This window comes from Branchiostoma floridae, chromosome 5, assembly GCF_000003815.2.
Source record: "Branchiostoma floridae strain S238N-H82 chromosome 5, Bfl_VNyyK, whole genome shotgun sequence".
Lineage (NCBI taxonomy): Eukaryota > Metazoa > Chordata > Leptocardii > Amphioxiformes > Branchiostomatidae > Branchiostoma > Branchiostoma floridae.
In genome coordinates this window covers 15,176,386-15,189,544 of record NC_049983.1, presented here as the reverse complement: position 1 = coordinate 15,189,544, position 13,159 = coordinate 15,176,386, and the positions used below count along the sequence as shown (strand labels likewise).

The following is a 13,159-nucleotide window of genomic DNA, read 5'->3' as shown; positions in this document are numbered from 1 at the left end:
TACATGTAGAGCGTTGCTATAACTGCAATAGAACCTACTGTTTGTTTGTTTTTCTTAGGCATGCTAATGTTTTTTGGGGGTTTGGGTTTGACTTTTTTTTTCAAGTTGAAGAAGACTAAAAAGCCCCACTTTTATTGATTTGATAAAAACGAAGATATTTATGTCAATGTACAAATGTATGTTCGATGAAATGTCCAATATGAGCTTTTTTTTAAGCAGCCAATGTAAAAAATAAAATTAGAATTGCTGCAATATTTTGTCCACAGGAGTACGGTAAGAAGGTTGACTACATCAAGCTGTTTGTGCGACGTGTGTTCATCACTGACGACTTCCAAGACATGATGCCCAAGTACCTGTCCTTCGTCAAGGGCATGGTGGACTCAGACGACCTCCCGCTCAACGTGTCTCGTGAGACGCTACAGCAGCACAAGCTGCTCAAGGTCATCAAGAAGAAGCTGGTCAGGAAGGTAAGAGCTCTTGTGGTAATGCTCTTGTTGCTCTAATTGTTTTGGTTTTTGCTATGTTTTTGAAAAGAAAAATTAATGTAAAAAAATTCCAAGAAATTAAAATCTCTCTATTCATGTTTGGTGGTGTTTCTGTATTATATATCTGTACAGAATTGAACTGCACTTGTGTTGTGTGTTATTGCACTAACTATCCAGATTCTGCATGGTTCTGGTACTTTCTCTCCTCTTTAGAGCAGCTGACTTCCAGCTGTCCTCAGCTCGGCATGCTGTTCCATAGCTATCCTGTACAGCATGAGATTGAGAGCCATCTTTAACAGCATGGTAGCTGTCCTTGGCAGCATTTTTGCTGTTCCAAATTATTTTCTAAACCTCCACAGTAATGTGGTTTTGTTTTCCCCCCGTCTCTTTTTCTCCACAGACCCTTGACATGATCAAGAAGATCGCTGACGAAGACTATCTGGAAGGATTCTGGAAAGAGTACAGCACCAAGTAAGTTAGTGGTGTGCCTTGTCGAACTGTTAACAACTCCTTTCTTTTCCACTCACTATCCTCACTCAGACTCTGGACATGATCAAGAAAATCGATAACGAAGAGTACCTGGAAAAGTTCTGGAAAGAATACAGCACCAGGTGAGTTACATGTGCAATGTATGGATTCCCATGGTAGTTGTGACAAAACATCTGATTGGACACTGTAGTTGTGACGGTACATCTGATTGTTCCACGGGATCACTTTAACCCTTCAGGACAAAAGTTTGACTGTAAGAAGCAAATTTTTGACAATTTGAAGGAACTTTTGAGTCACCACAATGATTTAAGCAACCTGCAAATTTAGCGTAGAAGATTGCGCTAAAAAATGAGATGTCCTTAACCTTTTGCAAGATTTTGTATAAAGCCTTTGATATGTTCTTACATATACACATGTAAAGAAAGGGTAGTACCAAAGTCTTTGAGGCTTAAGTGGCAGTGGTTGTTTCCCAATGGCACAACATCAGTAGCATGTCAGAATTCAATCCCAGGACCTCTGCAAATTTCAGATGGTGCCTTAATTGGAAGAAAAGTGCATTTCCATGCACAATGGTTGATTAGGTCTGTGTGGGATTAGAACCAACAAATGCCCCCCTATTTTCCAGCATCAAGCTGGGAGTGATCGAGGACCACTCCAACCGTACCCGTCTGGCCAAGCTGCTGCGGTTCCAGTCCTCCCACTCTGAGGGGGAGGTCACCTCGCTGGCAGACTATGTGGAGAGGATGAAGGAGAAGCAGGAGGCCATCTTCTTCATGGCAGGAACCAGCAGGAAGGAGGTGAACATCTTTAGCTATCATATATTTCTCATGGAAGCTCATGTGTGTTGGTAATAATTATAGTACAGAGAAACAGGAGGCCATCTTCTTCATGGCAGGCACCAGTAGGAAGGAGGTGAGCAATCATATCATGGAAGCTCATCTGTGTTGGTAGTGATCGTAGTACAATGCTAAACTTTCTTCCAACACAAAAGTATACATGGATCAAATTTTCAACGACCTTAGATCCTCCCGCAACGCTGTTGCATTGGTCAACTCTGTGAACGTACTTTTTCCACAGGGCGTGGTCTTGCGCTGCTACTGCCATAATTTCCATTTTGTTCAGACCCATTTTCTTTCTGTAGTAGAATGTACACTTTTTCTTTAAAAGCGAAGATTGACGAGCGTTCCTCTCCCCCAGGCGGAGAGCTCTCCATTTGTGGAGCGACTCCTGAAGAAGAGTTACGAGGTCCTGTACCTGGTGGAACCCGTGGACAAACTCCATAGTATTGTGTAGAATATGTAGTAAACACTTTTGTTTGAAAGCAAAGATTGACGAGCGTTCCTCTCTCCCAGGCGGAGAGCTCTCCGTTTGTGGAGCAAATCCTGGAGAAGGGTTACGAGGTCCTGTACCACAATATCTGTGGGCAAACTCGTCAGAATTGTGAAGAATGTACACTTTTGTTTGTAAACAAAGACTGACAAGTATTCCTCTCCCCCAGGCCGAGAGCTCTCCGTTCGTGGAGCGTCTCCTGAAGAAGGGTTACGAGGTCCTGTACCTGGTGGAGCCTGTTGATGAGTACTGCATCCAGTCCCTGCCCGAGTTCGACGGCAAGAAGTTCCAGAACGTCGCCAAGGACGGGCTGAAGATCAACGAGTCCGAAAAGGTGAGGAATGTAGTAGAAGGGTTGATTTCTCAACAGCCAAGTTTCAGCCAAAAGGGCTTGTTGCAAGGACAAGAAATACAGCATACATAGAATAGAATACTTAGTTTCGAAATGCAACTACTACTAATTTTGACACTGATTGTTTCTTTCCGTGCCATGTGACGTGTGAAGACAAAGATTACTGTTTATACATTTGGGTTCTTGCTGACGTATATCTTGCTGATGTAAATCTATATTATACCTCATATGAGACCTTGTTCATGGAGTATCTTGTGCAGTAGTTCCACTGTGAATCTCTAATAAGGTGCACACATCCAAAAAAGGATGATAGGACCTCATTTGTTGATGCCCCTATCAAAGCATCATCCCCTTTTGTGCTTCGCACAAGGGGCACACATTGAATTTGCACCGACACGATTGTGTGTCATCTACATGTATGTATTTCACGTGCTGACTCATACCAATATTTTAACTTCAACTTATTTTATCTTCTATCCAGGTGAAGGAGCAGCGTGAGGAGATGGAAAAGGAGTATGAGACTCTCCTGACGTGGCTGAAGGACAGTGCACTGAAGGATCAGATTGAGAAGGCCAGGCTGTCCGAGAGGCTCACCGAGTCCCCCTGTGCCCTGGTGGCAAGCTCTTACGGCTGGTAAGCATGCAAATACAGTAGTAATTGCACACTCCAGTACATTTTGTGCAATTATCCGAATTTTGCAACAAAGTTCTTAAGCTGTACCACCATGGGATTTGGGGATTTTCTGCAATTGACAGAAGTGTGTGATTAACTGGCGTCTACTGTACTCCAGAACTGTACAATTTGAACAAATCGTTCATAAGTTTTCCTGAACAAATAATTGCTTGGTGGCATGGTTGTTTCAACCCCCAGTCTCACAGCAAAATGCTTCAAAACTCATCTCAATTCCTTAGTCATTGCTAAATGAGTCCCCCTGTTCCCTGGTAGCAAGCTCTTATGGCTGGTAATTGTGCAAATGCTACTGCTCAAGTATGCATCATAGGTTCAACCTTGTTCATAAGAAAAGAACAGTATTCCTGTACAATTGCTAGGTGGTATATATAGCATATAGAATGATAACTGGAAATACAGCATATAGAATAGAAGAGTCTGGACACAAGCCAAAAGAGTCTGGAAAGCTTTAATTAATAAGTATGTTGCTAGCTTTCATAGTTGGTTTAAATCCAAAGTCTATTGTGAAATGCATCAAAATTTCAAACTCATTGCTTTAAGTTTTCATTGCTTTACTCAAAGTGTATTCTCTGGGTTTTCAGTTCTTGGTGTTGGTTAAAGAACTGATTTCTTCTGCAACGGATCGTGTAACCTTTGATATTTTCCCCCGCAGGTCAGGAAACATGGAGAGAATCATGAAGGCCCAGGCTTATGCAAGGTCAAAGGACAGCAGTCAAGAGTAAGACACATTCTTTTTTCCTTTTTCTTTGTAATTAAAACAGCAATTGCCTTATGAAATGTGTGAAACTTGCAAGGCCAATTATAGCCAGCATTCGTCCTTTAACGGAATTTTGCTGCTGGGGACAGACAAAAATTTTGCCCATTCCATCCTCTGTGATGCATGTAAAGATATTGATTGAACCAAGCTAAGTATAACAGCAAAATTTGCCCTTCAACATAAAGGAAACAGCATATCATTGCACCATCAACAGGATTTCCATTCAAAATCCAGGAAAAAATTTCAGACTGGCTAGAACACTGGTAGAATGTACGTTTTCTAATCTTTCTTATTTCGTAAAACTTTCTTGCACAAATATGCTCATATACTTTTGTATGTGATGAACTAAGGATATAGTGTTTCTCATTTTCTCAGCATTTGTACACAATCACATTGTTTCTATCACAACACTATATTTCCAAATTTAAAAGCTTCTCAAGCTAACCCCATTTATGTCATATGGGGTGAGTTTCAGCTCATTTTACTTTTAAACCTCACTAATATTTTCTATTTGTCTTCTCCACAGTTTCTACGGTTCACAGAAGAAAACCCTGGAGCTTAACCCCCACCATCCACTGGTACAAGAGCTGAAAAATAGAGTGGCTGTAAGTATGATCACTCCACACGTCCATGTATACGTGTGTGGCTTCTTTTTGTCTTAGTCGTAATGCAACTATGTAGACTTTATTTAATCTTGATCAAGCTACTTAGAGAGACTTTCACGGAGTTGGTGATTCACTTCAAATCACCCAAATGGAGGCCTGGCAAACCTCCGTCTTGTATCAGCCATATGGTGATTTACATCATTCAATCACTAATGATGAGATCCGAATCAAGCCAAACCAAACAGGGCCCTTTATGAAAATGATCTACTCTTCTCTAAAAAGCAGTAACTCAAGCAACTGGATATAATTTCCAAAATCATATTCAGTTGCTTGCGTAATTGCCTTTTAGTTTAGTTAGTTTAAGTTGCCTGTGCATCTGTAACAGACGGGTGGTGCCCATTGCCATTTCTTTAGCCCTTGGGCCACTCATTTGTGCAAGCCACTTCAGCAGGAAGCTTGTCCACTGGAAGTGACATGTTTAACTCCCATACTCTTCCTCATTAGTACTGAGTGCAAAGCAGAGAAAGCGGCATGTACCATTTTAAAAGTCTTTGGTATGACTCGGCCAGGGATCAAATTAAACTCACGACCTATTCAAGGCGAGCGCTCTACCCACTCAGCCATGGCAAATGTTTTTTGGCGTATCTTATCACCCGGTAGTCTAACCTTCATCAACAAATCTATTCTCCTGTCCCTTCAGACTGACCAGGAGGACCAGACAACAAAAGAGCTAGCCCAGGTCCTGTATGACACGGCCGTGCTGCGCTCTGGCTTCATGCTGCAGGACTCTGCTGACTTCGCCAACAGAATCGAGCGCATGCTCAGACTCAGTATGAACGTCGACCTCAATGCAAAGGTAGGTACAAAGAAGGTCTAATGATTGATAGAATCCAACATTTGTGTTCAGGTATAAAACCTTCCCACACCAAATTGTGCATCAGACTCAGTATGAATGTCAACCTCAATGCAAAGATATATACAAAGACTGTCTATCCAGCATTTGCGTTCATTTCCTTTGCATATCATTTCACAGGTAGGGTATAAAACCTGCTCTTGAACCAGCTTCCTCAATGTCAGAGATGATTCATAGTCGATGCCTTCTGAAGTGTTTCCAAAATCATATCCAGTTACTTGAGTAGCTGCTATTTTGTGTAAGGTCTTTAAACTTTAAAAAAAAATTTAAAGTCTTTCCGGCACCAACTGGTGTATCAGGCGGCCCCCATCTCCATTTCTGAAGCTCTGGACCACACAGCACCAGTTAGTTGTGCAATCACTGCAGCTACAGTGTTTTCCACTGGCAGTGGTCTGTGTGTCCAACTACCATACTCAAATGCTGAGTGCTAAGCAGAGAAAGCAGCTATTTTTAAAGTCTTTGGCACGACTCGACCTTCCGACTGCAAGGCAAACACATGCTTTATGGTTTCATAGGTAAAAGACAGTGGAAGGAGAGAGTTGGGTTATGCCTTCCAACACTGTGCCAACAACACAGTGGACAACAGCCCACTGCCCCTATATGGGACTGCCTTCATCTACCTTATATATTCCTGAAGTTTTAACATTGGTGTGATTGTACAGGCCGAGGGAAGGGCCCCACCTTCCTATATTGTGCCCTAGACACAGTGGGGAACAGCCCAATGTCCCTACCCTCTGGAGTAGAGGGTACCTGATTGACCCAGGTTTCAGTGGTACAATGGCAATGGAAGGAGAGAGTTGGGCTCGGCCTTCCAATACCGTGCCCCAAACACAGTGGATAACAATCCACTGCCCCCATATGGGACTACCCTAAATGAAACCATGAGTTTTTCTTCTGAAGTTTTAACCCTTAAACTGCAAGAGTTTCAGCCCTATCAAATGCTATCAGTGCCAGGGTTGGCCGCTGACCTCCAAAAAGGAACCCTCAAACAAAGCTGAAGTCCCTAACGTCCGGGGTTCGTGCGCTACACAAGTGCAAAGCTGCAACTTCCGAGGAATACGCTATCCCGGATATATTCGGGTGCGGCACACAGGGCATGTATATGTGTGCTAGATATATCCGGGCTTGGCAGTTTAAGGGTTTTAACATTGGTGTGATGTGTGTATTATACAGGCTGAGGGATGGGAGGAAGATGAAGAAGAGGAAGAGGAGGGTGATGAGGAGGAAGGAGAGGATGTAGATGCTGAGGAGGAGGAGGATGCAGAGGAGGGAGATGCTGAAGAGGCTACTGAGGAAGAGACTGGGGGAGATGAGGATGTTATTGAGGTCAGTGAATAACATGTGGAACAAAATGTTTATGATGTAGCAGGGTTGGAGAACTACTTATCCATTGGCCTGATTGCCCCAGGCAAGTGAAAGTCTTTATTGGGCAAGTGTACTTTTTAGAGCAATTTTGTCATGAGTGCAACTTTGCCATTGGGAGATGTGGAAAGATATTGGTTCTGACTAAACTGGTCTATCTAAATTGTGTAAAATATAGGGCTGCCACTATGCAATATTCGCATCACACCAAGACAAGCATGATTCCAATAACTTTGCTTCGAAAAATGGAGACTTGGTAGGGGATTTGATATAATGCTGACATCATAATAGCACATGTTGTTTTGACCCATTGCAAGAAGAATAGTGGCTAGTATACAAGTCTAGTAACAGATTAGATCTAGATAGACTAGTTATAATCAATCTACTAGTAACGGGTTATCAATAACTTGCCAGAAATTTGTTCAGTGCTCACTGAAAAAATTGAGAGGACATACAAGCTACATGAAGAATTACTCTGTCAACATACAAGCTACATTTACATGTTTTCATGTAAAAGTCTTTTAATAATAATGTTTACATGTTCTCATTTTTATGTTTTTCTTTTGTCTTTTAGGGAGAAGAAGCTGCTACAGAAGAAGTAAAGGATGAGCTCTGATACCACTGACACCTGCTCATCATCCTGTGTACATTTTTGAACAATGTAAAAATTCAGAGAGACAGTACTAGTGCTATTGAACCAGGCTTTGTATTTTTGTCAGGCATTTTGTGATGGACTGAATTTGACCATATTTTTTCGTACCAGCCTGGTAGGGAGCTTGGAGTATATTTGTCTTGTGCAGAGCTTGGTACGTACAAAATGTATTTGTGCAAATGCAGCTAAAAAGAATCTTCAATAAGCTTATACTATCCTGGTGAATATGCCATCGTCTTTTACAGAGAAATTAATTAATTATAGTAAAAAGCAGGGAGTGGTATTCTTTGTGTACATCATGTTTTTATGTGTTTCCACCTAACTTGTGTGGGAGATAGAAAACTGGATGTCATTCTTAGGTACTTGTTGCATAACCCTGTAACAAAGATGACTTCAGGTTTTCACTGGACATGTGTTTGTGACCATCCTAAAGGTATATTACTGGCCTGCAGTACGTTGGTGTCTTCACTGCGTTCCAAATTGAATATCATACAAAACGTACAAGTATGACTATACTGTAAAAAGATGTTTTTTATTGATGCAATTCGTTGAGCGCTCTGTACGCCAACGTACCACAGGTTCAGTGAGATGCCGACTTTACTTATCCTGTAACTTGTGTCAGATCTACGTCAACTCGTGGTCACTCAAGAAGCCATTTCGAAAATTAATTTGAAAATGCATGACTACATTGTCACTGATGAAAAGAATGTATTTTGACAAATACAAATATATCTTGTGACATGTTATAAGAATTTCACAAACCACCTTAATTTTGATCACTTTTGAAAATGTTAAGTTGGTGTTTCTGTTTACAATTCTTTGTTTTTACTTGTTACCTTGCTCTATAAAGACTGTCAAAGAAGATATTTAGTTTAGGATGAATGGGTAATTAATTATAAGATGGGAAATTTTTGGTGCAAGCAGCTGTTGGGTATAAAAAAAGACTGCCAGAAAAAAAGCATTCCATAAATTTAATTTGCCACAGACCCAATCTTGTACATTTCTGGAGTACTTAAGAAAATAAATGTGTACTTCAAAACCAAACATGATTTGTCTTTGTGTTCATTTAGAACTAGCTCCTTAAGTCAGGACGGCTATTTGTAAATATCTATTAGTATGTAAAACACCTATTTACTTGACAATGTCATATTGACATTTCTGATACATAATTCGATTGATAATTCAAAGTCATTATTTGAGAGACTTGCAAACTGACTGTAGTACTTTTGTCCTGAAGGGATTGAAAATACCAAGTTGACACAATTCAGACTTACCAAGCAAAATTTAGAAAAGAGATATTTGAGATTTCAAACAGAGTGTCTGATAAAAATATGTTTTGGGATGTTGCCCACATATCATTAGTATGAAAGAGCTGCATCCCAGACAATGCAGGCCCTTTGCCCCGGTACAGAAATTTGCCTTCATTGTCTGAGAGCCCGTGTTGTTAATTTTCTTTGCTAACAAACAAGATGGTCATTTCAATCCTATGAACTAAGTGTACTACATTTTCATGAAGTTCAGATTTCATGAAATTAAGGAAAATTAACAACACGGGCTCTCAAACAATGAATGCACTGGAAGAGAAAATGTAAAACTGGATACAGCCACTCTATATATTACTAAGCAATTTAGTGGTATGCAACATTATGAACTAAAGGGCACAAAGACTGAAAAAAACTGAAAGGGCACAAAGTGTTTTGCTATATCTATTATTAACTTTTGTACATGATTGTCCCCAGAACTAGATACACAGGAAAACACCAAGATAGAACTTCTGTATCTGGATGATTGAGGAAAATAGCAAAATCCAATTTTGGAGTTTTGAAGGCAATAAATAGCAAGTAAAATGGTGCGTTAGCAACTTCATTTAAAATACCATAGTAAATATCATAAATATATAATATTCAAAAATATATCAGTCTATGAGTGTCCAGAAAAGTTAGAAATATATATATCCCACATAGTTACCAGTGGATATTAGACACCTCTCATACTTTAGTCAGCTCCAAGAAAAAGAAAAGCTTCCTAGCTACTACATGTATATTCCTTCACAATGATGATATTCCATACTCCTACAATGTGCACTACACTAATCATACAAATAAAATGTTGTACAGTAATTAACTAGACTAAAAAGTATGAGATCCTTGTATGGTATTTCATAAAAATCATTGATTAAAATTCCATGCTGACAATTCAAAGTGTGACACAAAAAATTACAACAGAATTTTTAAAAACTTTTCCCCAATTTACATTACATGTACATACTAGTGAGCACATCTTTATCAGCATAATTGTTAAATGTTGTTTGGTAAAAAAAACATGCTTCCTAAACTTCAGATTCACATAAAATGCTGGAAGGTTCAGAAAGACAGTTAAGTACATGTCCTATACGTATGTAATGGCAAGCATATATTATATTCATTACCACATATAAAAGTAAGATTTACCATTTTTTATACATGTATACTGTGCATTGGAAACAGTGTCAATTTTTTTCATGAAATTGATATATGACATTAACATTCCATCTCTATTACTTACTAACCCTAAAGTTAAAGGCACATAAAGTTTGGAGCATTGATTTGCATAGTTAAATTTACTGTATAATTATCTTACATATACATTGTACCAGCCTACTTACCCATCAGCATGCTTAGCTTGAAATCATAACTGTCATATAGGCATCTTGGTATGCCAAATGTTAATGATGGGCAAAGCCCCCCTCCCTTTTTATCATCTTACCTTTCACGCAAGTCTTGCAAGAACTTGGTCACTCTGTCAGCAAGATGGAGGTACATGTGTTGACCTTTAAAAATTAAGTCACTGCTTGAAAATTCTATTTTCTTAACCTTTCTTCTATTTTTCATTCTTGATACATGTGTACAACCTAATCACAAGGCTTTCATTCCAATAAGTCTTCGCAGTTCCTCAAAGATCAGGAATGTGACGATAGTGTGGGGACCGATCCGCATCCAGTTGGGGATGAACCCCTTGTATAGTCCGAACAGACCCTCACTACGCAGTGTCTTCAGCAGGCAGTCCAGTGAGCTACGGTACAGCCACTGGTCACGAGGTAGGTCTGCAGGAGAAAACAAACAGGACAAACATGTTTCAGGCTGCTAAATGATAGCCTGAGTGCAGGGTCTATCCAGCATCCATCCTTTCGTCCTTTGATGGAATTTTAATGCTGGGGATGGACAAAAATTTTGCCCATTCTGTCTTCTATGATGGACAAAAATCGGAATGTTAAGATATTTTTTCTGAGTGTTATGAGCCTCAGTTGTAATCAGATAGCAACTAGATGAAAATTCTTACCAACAAAACAATGGGATATCAAGCTGTAGTCTGACTCAATAACTCTGAGTCCAATTAAGGAGTCAGTATTTTCCAACTCAAAGACATCAAGTTGAAGGCAATTGCATGTACAGTACATGTATGTGAACAGTGATAAGTAGGTAGGTACATGTACTTAAATCTAAGGTAGAACAATCCTAAATTTGGAAATACCCCTTTCTGTTAGTTTGCCACCAGGTCTCTTAGACTAGGGCAAACTTTTAAAAGCTTGGTTCATGATCATATTTTTGAATTGATGATGATGATGATGTAAGTCTCCCTACCAGACTTTTAATAAGACACACACTACAATGCAAGGCTGGCTACATGTGTTGAAGTCTGCTAGTCTCCATACCAAACTTTCAGAGCTCACGTTTAGAAGCTTGATCCTAGTTTGATCATTGTTAATCTCCCTACCAGACTTTCAGGACTCACGTTTAGAAGCTTGGTTCATGATCCTGGTCTTGATGACGTCCACGGGTGAGGTGACGAAGGCAGTGATGAATCCTGCCACCATGGCCGACACGCAGAACAGCGGAAAACCTTCCGACATCAGACCAGCGTTCAAGATGGCATGTTTCGTGTGGTCGTACGATGGTATCTGCAAAAAAATAACTCGTAATTTGATTTCCTGTACTGCATCAGTCTGTTATTTATACATCCATTTCAGCAAGCCAAGCAAGCTACAAATGTAAGTCATGCAGTCTTAAGAATAGTTCTTAGTACAATCCAAAACTCAAGACATTCTTACAACACAAGTCGCATTCATACTTTTGAATTCCGTTGTGTAGTTTAACGAGATAGGTTTAACCTGTAAAAAGTGACAAGAAACAAATACTTTGTTTTAATGTTTTGATTTGTGAGATTCTACAATGAAAGTATAACATTTTATATTACAGGCAATTCATACAATGCAATGAAAGAAGGAGTTTGATCATGAGCTGTGAAAAACTGATGTCCCACCTGTGAGGCTGTAAGAATGGCTGCCCTCTGCACGGTTGGCCCGATCCCCCGATACAGTCCCCGCAGGCCCTCTGTGTGCCAGATCTCACTGAAGGCGTGGAAGGTGCTGCGGTACCGCGGCTGGACACCAGAGGGCAGTCTTCTCTCAGCCTGCAGCCGGACCTTGACCAGGTCTGTTGGTGTAGCGATTGAGCTGCCTATGGCTCCTAGAACAGACATAGATTGGACACAGTTGGGTTTTTGATTTTGGGCTAGGTTAAAACAGAATATGAATGTTGTAAGCGGAAAAATATAATATTGCTTTTTATAATTGCTGTTGGTGTAGCGATATAGCTGCCTATGGCTCCTGAAACAGACATAGATTGGACAGTTTTTTTATTTTTTTATTTAGGGCCAACTTAAAACAGAACATGTATGTTGTGAGCGGAGAAATATAATATTGCTTTTTTAATTGCTGTTGGTGTAGTGATAGAGTTGCCAATGGCTCCTACAATATAGACATAGATTGGACACAGTTGGGTTTTAGATTTAGGGCCAAGTTAAAACAGAACATGAATGTTGTGAGCGGAGACATATAATATTGCTTTTTATAATTGCAGGTGGTGTAGCGATGGAGCTGCCAATGGGTCTTAGAATAGAGTGACATAAGTCGGACACAGTTGGGTTTTTGAATTTGGGCAAGGGTAAAACAGAATATGAATGTTGTCAAAGGGTTGGACAAGTCCACTAGCCCTATTGTAAGTACTTGCCCGATAGGACATGTGAAGTTTAGAAAACTTGTCGAAACCTATGAACACAGAAATATTGCTTTTTCGTGCAAAGCTCTGAAGGGAATAGCTACACTGTCGTTTAGACAGAGTTTCCCAAAGCCACTCTTATTCTGAGCTCTCCCATCTAACACCATGTCTAACCTGAGGTTGCTCCTGCAATGATTTTCTTCCAGAGCGGGGTGTGTGCCGGGTCGGTGGCCCCCAGCAGCTCCTTCATGGGTTCATACGACCCCAGTCTGATGGTGCTGTACGAGGCCTCGCGCAGGATGGACGGGAACACACTGCAAGGGAGAACATGGTTATTGAAAACTTACATTGTAGATTCATGTGGATTCATTCCTCAAGCTACTTCACATGTATCACACCAGATAGTGAGTGAGTGTGTGAGTTGTCCCTCATTATATATAAGACAAAATTGTGGCGAATCCTGACATGCGGGTCCAGATGTCTTACTGA

At 40.3% G+C, this 13,159-nt stretch overlaps 2 protein-coding genes across 8 annotated transcripts in view; one reads left to right on the top strand and one right to left on the bottom strand.

Moving 5' to 3' along the window:
* LOC118415131 (endoplasmin-like) overlaps window positions 1–8,678 on the top strand; it is a 25,721-nt gene extending 17,043 nt beyond the window's left edge. For 2 of the 4 annotated variants that reach the window (XM_035819497.1, XM_035819495.1), the window contains 10 exons: window positions 267–467; window positions 886–956; window positions 1,600–1,771; window positions 2,473–2,637; window positions 3,137–3,288; window positions 3,998–4,063; window positions 4,629–4,707; window positions 5,408–5,563; window positions 6,794–6,946; window positions 7,557–8,678. In XM_035819497.1, the coding sequence (XP_035675390.1) occupies window positions 267–467; window positions 886–956; window positions 1,600–1,771; window positions 2,473–2,637; window positions 3,137–3,288; window positions 3,998–4,063; window positions 4,629–4,707; window positions 5,408–5,563; window positions 6,794–6,946; window positions 7,557–7,598 (1,257 nt within the window). In that variant the 3' untranslated portion in view covers window positions 7,599–8,678. Of the gene's footprint in view, window positions 1–266; window positions 468–885; window positions 957–1,025; window positions 1,097–1,599; window positions 1,772–2,472; window positions 2,638–3,136; window positions 3,289–3,997; window positions 4,064–4,628; window positions 4,708–5,407; window positions 5,564–6,793; window positions 6,947–7,556 lie in introns of all 4 variants that reach the window. The other 2 variants (XM_035819494.1, XM_035819496.1) reach the window with 1 other exon arrangement.
* A 1,191-nt stretch (window positions 8,679–9,869) lies between these two features.
* LOC118415132 (mitochondrial substrate carrier family protein ucpB-like) overlaps window positions 9,870–13,159 on the bottom strand; it is a 6,484-nt gene continuing 3,194 nt past the window's right edge. For all 4 annotated transcript variants that reach the window (XM_035819500.1, XM_035819499.1, XM_035819501.1 and 1 more), the window contains 4 exons: window positions 12,845–12,984; window positions 11,934–12,139; window positions 11,406–11,571; window positions 9,870–10,716 (listed from right to left, as the gene is read on the bottom strand). In XM_035819500.1, the coding sequence (XP_035675393.1) occupies window positions 10,529–10,716; window positions 11,406–11,571; window positions 11,934–12,139; window positions 12,845–12,984 (700 nt within the window). In that variant the 3' untranslated portion in view covers window positions 9,870–10,528. The remainder of the gene's footprint in view (window positions 10,717–11,405; window positions 11,572–11,933; window positions 12,140–12,844; window positions 12,985–13,159) is intronic.